We start from the raw sequence: 12391 nt of genomic DNA on the forward strand, positions 1-12391 counted from the left end.
AGGGAGGCTTTTATAGATCCTGAAATAATTACAGCATCGTTGAGTGCAGTTGTATAATTTCTTGGCAAAATACTAATTAAAATCAGATATTTATACACAATGTTTATTTAAACTTAAGACTTATTTAAAAGAACCTGCATACTTCTAGTAACTATGTATCACAGCTTTATTGAGGATCGTGTTTTTCATGCAGATTGAGTTCTTGTGCTCCGTTATCAACATAAATGAGCCCATGGCTTTATGTTCAGGCCTGAGTTCTTCCAGGGCATCTGAATCATCCTGGTATTTCATTTCACCATCTAAAATTACTTTTGAAATACTATATTTTTTTAGCTTGCTGTGTTATGGCAATTAGAAATCGCTGTGTTTACTAGGAACAGAGAGTCCAGCAGAGCAGAGTGTTTAATGTGATGAACAGTGTTAAGAGCTCAGAGAAAAGTCAGATGCGTGTCGACACATATCAAAGCTGTTCTGCTGCTCAGAATGACTGTTCGTGATACTTGTTTCATGATAAACTTCCTCAGAACATGATGTTACTGGAAAAGAAATGATCCACTGTGAGAAACACGCAGGTGACACGGTTGAGTCAGCAGCTTGCAGCAGTGACACAGGCTTACGTTTATAAAAATCCCCTCTGAACTTTTGTCTCCTGCGTGCGTACATCAGAGCCTTAAAATCTGTCCTGCTTCTTGTGCTCACTTGGTAGCTGTTTAAACTAGCAAAGATCTTCCCAGCAGCCTGATGAAGAGGTAAATTCCAGGCCTTAAAAGTCTCAGTAGTCACCAAACTTACCTCTTTCATAAGTAATTTACTGTATAAATGTTGGTATCTCCGGTGACCACTGATATCTCCGGGGAGATGATAAACGTGGAAAAATAACAGACTGCTGTGGAAACCAGAAAATCCTACCTCCCATCCGAGAGGGTTTAATTATTGGAGTTGCAAGCATTTTGCCGTGCACAAGCATCTCGGCATTCATAGGTGGAAAGTACCTCATGCTGTGTTTGAAATATCAACTGGATTTAAAAGAGGGCTTTGTGCTTCGGCATGGACCTTTCTTAGCCTCCTGCAGATGGTTCCTGTTGCTGAAAAGAGACATGACTTGTGAGATGGGGAGACCTCCGTGCTGATTTTCAGTGCTGCTCTAATCCCACTTTACACCCATAAAGGACTTCAGTCCTTAAGCCTTTACCCTCTTTCTCCTAAATATTAAAATTATTTTCCTGAGTGTCATACCATATTAAAGCAGAATGAAAATGGTTTTAACAATTGCTGGCATGGGGCTTCTGTACAGCATGTGTGTCACAAATCATGTCACTTTTCAGCAATAGGGCTGCTGCCAGCGGGAGGCTCAGAAATGCTCATGTTAATCAAAAATTTTAATTTCAAATCAAATTGACAGTTTACACATGGTGAGAAATGCTTCTCACCATGTGATATTTCAGTATGCTACACTGGGCAAAATGGGTGCACTTTCCTGTTAAGAATTTTGACTACAGTATCTGCAAATTTATGGGTTTCAGTGTATTGGGTATGGTAGTGGTTGATCTAAGGGAGCCCCTTGGAGAATAGGAGACAGAAGGGTTTTCATGCAGCCTGGCACTGGTGAGCCGCTGTTGGCACATGCTGCTGGAGAAATGACAGGTATTCAATAAACATCACTATGGTTAAGAGGAAGATTTAAAGGAGGGAGGGGCTGCAGTGCTATAAACAGGATTTGAAACAAATGTGCTTATTTCAGCCCGTGATTAGTCTGAATACCTAAGTATTCCACACCAGTTTTTAAATATCCTTACATTTATTTTCACACTGATGTTCTTCACACAGCATGAACAATAATATTTATGGCATTAATACTGTAGCTAAATTCTAATTTGGAGCAGTGTAAACCCAAGTAGACTCTTGGTGTTCCAAGGCACGCTCCGGTGGCGTGCGGACCGGAACGCGGCCACAGCACACGGCCCTGCCATCGGCTCCTTCCTCCTGCCAGCAGCTTCCTAGAAACCAGTGGACAGATTCAGGAGGCAAAATACCAGTTGATACTTGGTGAGGAGTGACGGGAGCAAGGATGGGTGATGGAGAGAGGAGCAAGGGCAGCGGATGGAGCACGCGCCATGGGCCGCAGCCAAGCGAGTCGTACAAACCCAGTTTCAGGCTCCACCAGAAATAAGGTGCTGACATCAAAAAATGACCAGTGGATAGAACTATGATCCTTACATTACTCACTTGAGGAGGCTTCCCAGCTGTCTGGGGTGAACGCAATGCTGAGCTCATGATTGGGACATGATTTTACAGAGGCCTTGGAGATGGAGATGGGCAGGGATGGCAATATCCCCTTCTGGGTCTTCCCCTCCAGTGCCCATATTTGCCATGGGGTGGGTGGGTGCTTGTTGGTGGGTGCCCAGGGAACACCCTGCAGCACCACATCCTGCCAGCTTTCCCTGGAAGCCCCGTTTGGACACTGAGTCACTGGCAATATCACCACAGACCTTGGAGATCTCAGCTGTCATTGCTCATGTAACCAGGGTTGATATGAAAATATGAAGATAAATAACTCCTTCATATTATTATTTTCAGGGAGGCAGACTTTTCTTTTTATTACTCTTTTTATTGTTGGATGCTATAAATATTCCAGAATTATTATCCCAAGGTAGATTTCATCTCATTTACTTTGAAACGCTTTTGAGGAGGCACATTATTTTATAAGCTGCCAAATGAGTATGACCATTTATAATGATTTTTTTTTCCCCTTCTTTTCTTTAATATTTCATTTTTGGATGGAGGACCTGAAACAGAAATATGGTAATTTAAGACATCTGTTGTTTTTCAAGCTATAGGCCCCTATCAGTATTATTGCAGTTTTTTTTTATCAAATTTGGTTTATGGTAGACAGGGAGATTCTAAATTTTTATCATTATATCAAAAATCTGTATTTAACTGATTGCTCACACACACGAGTACTGAAAAGTACCCAGTGATGTTAGGAGCCATCAGAAATGAAAACCCACACCAGACATCTTAGATCTTGGAATGGTTTCCATTACACAAGGTCCTTAATGTGAATTGAAATGTTTTCAATGTTTCAAGAAGACCTTTGTCTTAAAGAGAAAGGAGCTATCCGTGTGCCACCACTTGGACAAAACCTGATGTGATTGATTGCAATCTGTAATCGGTTCATTAGCAGTAATAAGTTTCCATTAATTCCACTATCTCTGCACTTAAATATAAAATGAGTTTGAATCTCCTAAGAGCTGAGGCTGCAGTGGATCCGTGCAGGATCAGGCTGTTGGTGACACACCTGATGAAATGTTTGCCGTGGTCCACGTTTATTAATTTGCAGCCCTGAAGCTCAGTATAACAAATATCAACAGCATAATCAGGCATTTTTCTCACTGGAGATTCTAAAGAGCCATGAGTAGGAAAGGTAGCACACAGGGAGAGCATAACACATGTATTTGTGTTCTGATCCACCCCTGGAGCATCCCTGCTCAGGTGGGTTCCTTAGGGAACGCTGAGTTCTTCCTCCAAGCCACCCTCAGCAGATGTTGATTCCCAGTGGCCACAAACCATATGGAAAAGGAGCTGAACTTCAGCTCAGGGCACCCACAAAAACGAGCAGTTTTAGACAGACAGTTTCACTGTCGGCTGGATGCAGACTTTTTAGCTAAAACCCAAAAAGGCAAATCATTTACCAGTGGTTTTGCATATTGTGAAGGGTTAACAAAACTTTCATTATCACAGTCTATTAAGCCAGGACCAGGAAACAATTTCTAATCAACACTCAGATCTGGGCAGGGATTGTGCAGTCTTTTGTAGGAGGCCTCAGATCTGTGTTCTCTATTCTCACATGCTCACTTCCAGCTGTTGTCATTGAAATCCCACATAATCTCCCCGGGTCAAAGGGCAGTCATCCATGACTGCCGCTGTTAGGAGGTTATGCTGATTTCTGTTGTCAAATATTGGCCCTTTTCTCTTTCAATCACTCCCATTCTACTTTTTTTAACAAGAAAGATCCAGCCTAGAATTGTATTACATGACTTTAAAGTCTTAAAAGTGTTCCTCTATTGTACTAACACGACATGCCCTGGACGGTCTAATCCATCCTGCTATGGGCCACAAAGAAAGTTCTGGCTCTTAAAACCTCAGCCAAAGGCAGGTAGTGAGTCAGGGAAAATAACAGCATCTGTGACATGTGGCCCCACAGTTATTTTCGTAAGAAAATGTACAATTTGTCCAAGGTGAGCTATTGCTGTGGCATTAAAATGATATTGGAAATAACAAGTAGGAGTGGGAGCATTTGTCAGGGAACGAGAGAGGTTTCTGCATCACCTTTAATGTATAATGTCTTGCTTAACTCTTCTATAAAATGTCCATGAATTTAAAATGTGGTCTGATTTACCATGAAAGGTTTATCATTTGCAAATTTGAGGAATGCATTTTATGCAAAGCAATTAAAATAAGGCCACCGTGGCAGCTCTGGTGATCAGTATTTGGGGGCTGCTGGTAGATGCAGATTTCATTGTTCCTACATGCAGTATCCCAGCCTGGTGTTGTCTGCCATCAGAATGGCACAGACATTCCCTTGGACAGAATATTGTGGCTGGCATAGAAGGTCTCTTCCATCTCCCATTTTTTTTTTTTTTTAGATTCAGAGTTAGTTTTTTTTAGACATACAGCTTAACTCCTTGGATCTTGCTTTGTATTTCCAGCATGGGATAGAGCTGAGCTATTTCTCAGCAGTGGCAGGGCTGCCTCAGCTGGGTCAGCACAGCCTTGATAAACTCACCTTCCAATTAAGCAGAGTGTAAATGTTACAAAAGTCTCGACTGAAGCACGCATGTTCAGTCCTTCCCTTTTTTTGCTGGAGAATGCAGATTAGGAGTAACTCCCTCACCCCCATCCTCCTCAGCCAGAGCAGCCATGGAACAGCTAATCTTTTGGGAGTCCTCGGGGTGAGCCGGGTTCCCTCTGATAACATCCCCTCTCTCCAGGCCTGCGTGTGCTGTGTGATACAGACATTAATTTTCTCATCCACATTATCGCTCCGCATTGTTTGTGAAACACGGGATTATCTAGATAGAGGATAAAACCAAAAGGAATCAAGTTGCACTTCGAGCAGAGAGGGCTTTTCTTTTAATCAGGCATTTGGTTAAGATAATAGGCTTGAGACCCTAATTGATTTTTACTATTTTAAGGTTTTAAGATGGCTATGTATAGTGAGATGCTGAACATGTAAAAAGCTTTAGAAATGGGTTCAGTGCTAGTTTGGGGGACTTGTGTAATTTCAAAACGCTGAAAAGGAATCAAAGTCTCCCCAAAAGCTGCTCTCTGAAGCTTAATACATTGTCACTCAGATTGTAGTGGAAGGAAAATAACTGCATTTGGACTTCTTCATCTTCACAGGAGTAACTCTCTCCCAGTTTTATTTAAGCTTGGTTCTCAGGAAACCAGCTGTATCTCTGTTTAGAAAACACCTTGTATATTTATGGTGCAGTCTAACTATTTTATAGCAAAAATTATACTGTTGGATTATGCGAGGAAGCCTGCTAATTAAATAACAATAATACCTTGAGCACCTTGAAAACATCTTCAGATATTCAATTAAGGAACAATAACCCAATGAACTTTAACCTATAGACTATATTCAGACTTTCTACATAAAAGTAATTGCATCAGTCATGATTTTCTCAAGCTACAACACAAGCTCTTGATTGGTAGCTCAACGTCTGAGACTCCTTTTTACTGCATTAATTGGGAAAGCAGACAATACTCTCCCTGTAAACTCCATTTTAGGATGAAGGTTAGTTGCCTTTGTACACGTTTACTCATTGAAATAGGAATGTTTGCTTAATAATTCAAAACAAATAGCACTAGACAACAAATCCTAATCCTGATTTCTCCTCTGCCAGTGTAAATTAGGAGAAAATGAGGTGAAACTCCATTTGATCAGTGTAGAAAGATTTGTTTAAAACTTCTTTGAGAGAGAGATCAGAATTAGGCTCCAGCAATTGAAGCCTTTTCTTCTGCCTTCTTTGCTGGGATCCAAAAGAAGAGTATGTAAATGGCATTGGGAATTTTCTCCCCAGTCAAAGCAGCCATCAAGTTATAGAAAGATGTTTTCCATGTGGTAGCTGGTACAGTAACGTTGTGCTGTTGTGCTCAGTGATTTATTAGTCACTATCCGGATCTGCTTCATTCAATTTGGTCATATTATCCCTGGGTATTTTCCTCCCTTAGGGGAAAGATGATCATCCTTGTGGGGCAAAGTGAGATTTTAGGTGATGAGCTAAGTCCTACCTGCCCCTAGACTTGACTGAAGGAATGATTGAACCATTTATTTTAATTCCTCCTGAAGGTTGTCAGCCCACCTTTGTTTGGCAGGGCAGTGAGCACGTGCTTTAGTCAGGCGTGTGATGGATATGAAGCACCTGCTCCAACAGCTTTGCTGAGTCAGGGCCTGCCCTGGCCAGCCACGTGTCTTAATTTGTACCCAAAATTTCAGTGAATGAGCTCTACAAGGTTCATTTTGAGCACCTGCTTTACTAGCAAGCTGTGGCTGTTGCACAAAGCTGCAGACACAACCTGCCATACACAGCAGGTTCAATGTCCTGTCTCTTGGATATTGAGTGAAATTATCACAGTGCAAGTATTTCAGTAAAGTGCCCTATGAAAAGTAAATCTTTGGAGCTTTCAGGATGTTTAATCATCCTTTCAGTGCAGGAGCATGTTAATGCTAACATCTGCATATGCAATTGCTTGACTTTACCTCTTTTTTTCTTCTCATTCAGAATTAAGTGGATCAGCCAAATGGATACATTTTTTGCATTTTGACCCCCGTTAATAATGTTAGCTTCACATCTTTTGTCAGTGCTGCTGTTTCCCAGTAATGTTTCTTTTACACATTTAAGTTCTTTGTGCTATTTCCCTCATTTTCTTCTCTCACTGTTATGCCAGCTCAAAAACGAGACTCTCAAAAACAAGAGTCTTAGGCCTGGATTTTGCAGTCTGAGCCATCCAGGCAAACCTTTAAAAATTCCATGAGGTTGTACTGAAATTCACAAACCAACTGCAAATTCACAGACCAACCAGACCTCAGAATACATTCAAAATCTGGCTCTAAGCCGAGGGCATGGCTTTTGTGGGTATCAAGGCATTATTAATGATTGGTGAGACAAGCCCCCGATTTCCTAATGTTTATAAGTAAATATCAAATTGGAGAGTTGGGAAATTCACCTTTCATTTGTGAAATGTTTATTTTTGGTATTGAAGGATGAAAATCTAACCATGCTCATTGCGTGCTGTTGTTTAATGATTACTATTACATGTACTCCCATAAGGAATGTTCCTGCAGGAATAAGTGGACATTTCAAGTGCACCCAAGTTAGGAATATTGAAGTCAGCATGCCCAAGATAACTTACTCATCTTCTCTCATGCCCTGAGAGTCAGAATGAATTTAAAATGGCACTTTCATTTCTGGTTTCACCTGTGTGTGACAGGTTAAAGTAACACGGTTTGCCTTGCCACAATCACATTTTTACTGGATAATTACAAAGTGCTCTGGGCTTTCCCTTTAAAAAATCAGCCAAATACCCTACCATGGCTGTGATTCGGGGTTGTTTGGTTTGGTTTTTTTTTTCCTTCCATATTTAAATTTCACCTTCACTCTCGGTGCAGCAGGAACCTGCCTGGGAGATGCAGGTGGGAGTGGACACCAGAGCAGAGCCAGTGCGCTGCGCTGGGGAGAGAAACAACACGTGGCAGATGTTCGTGGCATTGCTGGATGCACTTCTGGAAGTTGCTCAGATGCTGCCATGATGAGCACAGTGTGAGAAGTTGCATAGCATAGACTGGCTTCCCTCCGAAGGGCTCTGCGGAGTAGTAAGCGTCCTGGCCCCCATCCAGCAAGGCACTTAAGCATATGCTTAATTTTAGGCACATGAGTGGTTTCAGTGAAGACCTAAGAGAATTATTTTTAATTCACAGATCATTTAATTCAATAGGCAGGTCTGCTGCAGCATATGAAAAGTAGATCTTCATATTAAAAATACTTGGGAAATCGGCGATGAACAAACGTGTATGGGCAGCAACCGTTTCTAAAAAGCAGAATGGGGTAGTCATCACCTTTATTGTGGGAAAATACAAAGCAGATCAGGCAAAAGCACTTACAGCTATCTGGGAGCTATTTCTAAATTGAAAATAAGGAAAAATAAAAGCTTGTAAGAACATTTTTTTTCATTTGAAGTAGAGAAAAATTTATTCTCTTGATGTAAATAAAAACCTTGTTTGCAGATTGAGGAATTTGTTTGTGTTGAATTTCAGCATCAATTTCAATATTTTATAGTACATTTATCTACAGCTGGAGCATGACAGATTTGTGTATATTTATATGTTTGTGTACATAATACATATGTATACACACATACACAAGGATGCCCAAAGATATACATATACACAGTTTGAAAACTCATCATTATTGCTGGAGTATAAAAACATGCCTGATGCAGAAACTTGTCTCGAGTCTGTTAGCTCAGAGACTGCGTTCATCTGGCACCGTGGGCTCCTCGCAGAAACAGGGAACGTCTTCTGTGTAGGAGCAGAATTCCATGAGACCTTGGCTGGAGGTGAATGGCTCACCTCCCTCTAGATCTCTCCCAAACCTTTCCCTGACACACTGCCTGACATTCCACCCTCTGCAGTCCTGTACGGAGGATGAATTGTTTTTGCGTGCCATTCCGCAGGTAGAAATGGCTGTGGGATATTCTGGGTTTGTTTAAACAACCCCAAAAGAAAACCAGGAATACAAACATCCAGCTGGCATTACTCCTGTTGCTCCGGTCATTAGAGAGGGGTGCACAGGTATTCCCAGCATGAGCGTGGGGTGCAGGAGAATATTTGGAATGCGGGGAAATCGTACCGAGCCCGACAAACAATTAACGACGGAGCAGATGGTGCCCCTGCAAAACATTCAATAATAAATGTGTGCGTGTGCCGGAATCAGTGACTCTAAGTAGGACAACCTAAAAAGGTATGCCACTTATCCTGTGGGCAAGCAGGACTTTACAGTTCTTTTAATAATCCCTTTATCCTGCGATTTCTCCTGTGACCCTGATTTCCAAAGCAGGAGGTCAGCCTGGCCGGCCGAGTGCAGCCTCCCTCTAATTGAAGTCTGGCTCTGTCCCGCCTGAGCTGCCGGATCCCTGCTCCTTTGTCACTGAGCATACCCGTGAAAATTAAATGAACATTTGGTGGTAGGCATGTTTGCAGAGAAGAAGGAAAATACTGTTATGTAAAGTGCCGTCACATTTTGATACCGAGTGTAGAGGCATTCCTTGCGCAAGGGAGGCGAGCGTGGATGCGTCCGCCCTGCTTCCTACAGACAGTCCACAGCTCAAAGTTAATACTTTTTCTTATGCAGAGGTTTATTTTTCTTTTCAAAACTTAGTTTTAAATGTTAGAATTGCTTTTTTTTTTTTTAGTTAGTTAAAAAGGCCTTAATTTAAATTTTTTTAACCATCTGCTCTTTTAAGATCCCCCTGGTGTAACCTTAGAAAAATGAAGAATACATCTTTAAATCTTGTTTGGTTTGAATGAATGGGTAGATAATCCTGATCAGATGTTTCTTTAGAGAATAATGTTTAAAACGATTATGGAACTTAGCTCTCCTGTCTGTTTCCTAGGTACAGTATTTTCATTTCAGTTGTGAAGTCATTAGGGGTCATCCAAGGTAACCGTTTATTAAAATAGTCCTCTTTTGTTTCAGATTTCCTGTTGAGATGCTTTAACCTGTAAAAATCTCCCTGCTGATGTGTCATGTTAGCTTTCCTAACCTCTAGATAGAAACCACAAAGCAGCCTACATAGCTGTATGACTGGTTACCCACCTACATAAACAATAATTACTGCTAAGTGGGAAATTAGATGTCACATTTTAAGTCTAAATGAAAGTAAACTATTTGAGAATACTGTCATTAAATGCTTAAAGCTAATCGCAGTTCTCTCACTCTGTTTGTTTTGTAGGACATTTGGGCTTCCAGGACAGTTTTGTCACATCAGGTGTTTTCAGTGTGACTGAGCTAGTAAGAGTCTCACAAAGTAAGTATCATTTTGGGGCTGGTTTATGTGGTTTCTGAAATCCAAGTTGGTTGTTGGCTTGTTTTTTTTTCCCCCTTTGATTCTTATTGTTCCCTTCCTCAATTCAAAAACAGCATCTTGAAAATTAAGACTCTCTTCTCCCCTCTTCTTGCCAATGGACAGCATTTATGTGCCACTTCTTTTAATGGGTGAAAATAAATCAGCAGAATTTTAAAGTGAGCTGATATATCATTTGATTCTGCAAACTTGCATGTGCAAGTTGATAAGCTCATCTGGTATCCAGCTGAAAATGGGCAGAGTGCAGACAAAGGAATGCAGAAATCAGCTTCTCCTGGATCCCTTGCAGGATCCAAGGGCTGTATTGTAACCACACCTCTGGAAATTACCTGATCTGTGCACATAAGCCTAGAAATTTTCTGATGCTGTTTTTTCACATTGTGTTCATCCATGCCATGTGGACATATCTGTGTCTGTGATTCTTGGGGCTGTCTCAGTGCAGGGCCAGGAGTTGGACTTGGATGATCTGTGTGGGTTCCTTCCAACTCAGGCTATCCTCTGAATTTGGGGTTTGTACCACCTGCAAGTTACTGAAGTCATTAAGAACTGTGCCAACTTCAGCCCTGATAATCTCACCCACCCTGCCTTTCCCAGGCCCACGTTTTCCATTAGCTGTGTGGAATTCTGTCTTCTGGAAGGATTTGGGTTTTGACCTTTAAAGAATGCTAATGCCCCCAGCATGAGTGACACACTGCAGCATGGTCATTACAGACTTGTCAATACTGACTAACAACACTGAATTAAGAGGACCTGTCACCACCCTGTTCCATTGATCAAAGGTGCATTGATTGTGTTTTGCTATGACATAATCCAGACAGTCCAAGGAAAGAGTATGGACAGGGTCTTGCAGAGACACTGCTGCTAAGCCAGGCCTGTAGGAACAAGTCCTTTAGGGATCTAAAAAATTCTTCCCTGTGAGGGTGAAGGGGCCCTGGCACAGAGAAGCTGTGGCTGCCTCATTCCTGGAAGTGTCCAAGGCCAGACTGGAGCAACCTGGAAGTGTTGTGGAAGGTATCCCTGCCCATGGCAGGGTGGAACTGCATGACCTTTAAGGTCCCTTCCAAACCCAAATTCTGTGAATCTTTTCTCCAGCTACTGTGGAGCTGTGGGATAATATCACATTATCACAAATCACCACTGCTCCAGGTGAAACCCTCAGCTGTGTGCTCCTTTAAAACTTTAGGGTGCAACCAGTCCCTTTAAATGATAAAAATGGTTCTCCTCCTGGATAGTAGAAATACTTACTTCTGTGCTGCTCTGGACATGTAACTTAAGTCACTCTGGGGCTAGGATCTAACTGGCACAAACCTAGTAGAAAATCTGTGGTTTTGAGTCAGAACACAGAGTTTCTCAGAGGATTTTCCTGCTTTATTTCCTCTCTTGGAAAGACACTAGCTAGTAAATTTGCTTTACATTCAAGAAAAGGATGGTACAAGGAAAGCATGATGAATGGGAGATATTTGAGAGCTATGTGCCCTGGAGAGAGGCTGAGAAAAAGAAAACATTTCTCCTGAGCTTCCTTCCCTGACAACTGGTGGGAATTTTGAGAGAAGGGCAAAGTTAAGAGGACTCAGAAGTCAAGAGGAGCTGCTGAGTGCTCAGCACATTTGCCAATCAGTTCACTTGCTGAAGTGCTTAAGCAGAGACTTCAGCATTTAACTGGCTGTACAGGGAGCAGACACTGGCTGGTACCTGCAGCCAGGGTGGACAAACCCAGGTTGTCACCGGGATTTAAGCGTCCCCGTGTTGTGTCACTTCATTTCAGCGCGACAGCATGAGGCTTTTGAAGGGTTCACCCTCCCCCTGTGCAAGGCATCCCGCTTCCCCACAGCCTTATCTTGGCTGGAGGAGCCCTGCACAGCAGAGCTGCCTCTGGACTCTGTCAGCCGTGCTCCATGTGTGCACTTTTCCTAGGAAAGTGCCCCACTCCTGCCTGGAGCCTTCCCAGCCTCCCCCAGAGCTTGGCACTGACCTCGTGAGCATCGTGTTTCAAGCTTATTAATTTTCCCTGATATTTTATTGTAACTAAACTGAAACACTGGGTATCAGAAATCCTAGCACTCAGCATGTTTTGCAAATTATGAGCTGTGTCTGAGATGTTCCCTCTGCTTGCAGTTGACGTGCACCACCTTTAAGGATGGGGCACCTGCACGCAGGAAGAGCATGGACTTTATTAAAAATAAGGAAGAAGGTGTTGGTGGGAAAAAAATACAAAGATTCAGCTTTTATCTGTTCCAGACAC

The 12391-nt window shown here is 42.1% G+C and overlaps 1 protein-coding gene across 12 annotated transcripts in view; it reads left to right on the plus strand.

Moving 5' to 3' along the window:
- The window catches only part of NFIA (nuclear factor I A), a 248965-nt gene that overhangs the window by 148922 nt on the left and 87652 nt on the right, over positions 1-12391 (plus strand). For all 12 annotated transcript variants that reach the window (XM_014250709.2, XM_014250706.2, XM_014250707.2 and 9 more), the window contains one exon: positions 10018-10092. In XM_014250709.2, the coding sequence (XP_014106184.1) occupies positions 10018-10092 (75 nt within the window). The remainder of the gene's footprint in view (positions 1-10017; positions 10093-12391) is intronic.

This window comes from Pseudopodoces humilis, chromosome 10 (assembly GCF_049639895.1).
Source record: "Pseudopodoces humilis isolate 2021_Gansu_Grassland_sample_001 chromosome 10, ASM4963989v1, whole genome shotgun sequence".
Lineage (NCBI taxonomy): Eukaryota > Metazoa > Chordata > Aves > Passeriformes > Paridae > Pseudopodoces > Pseudopodoces humilis.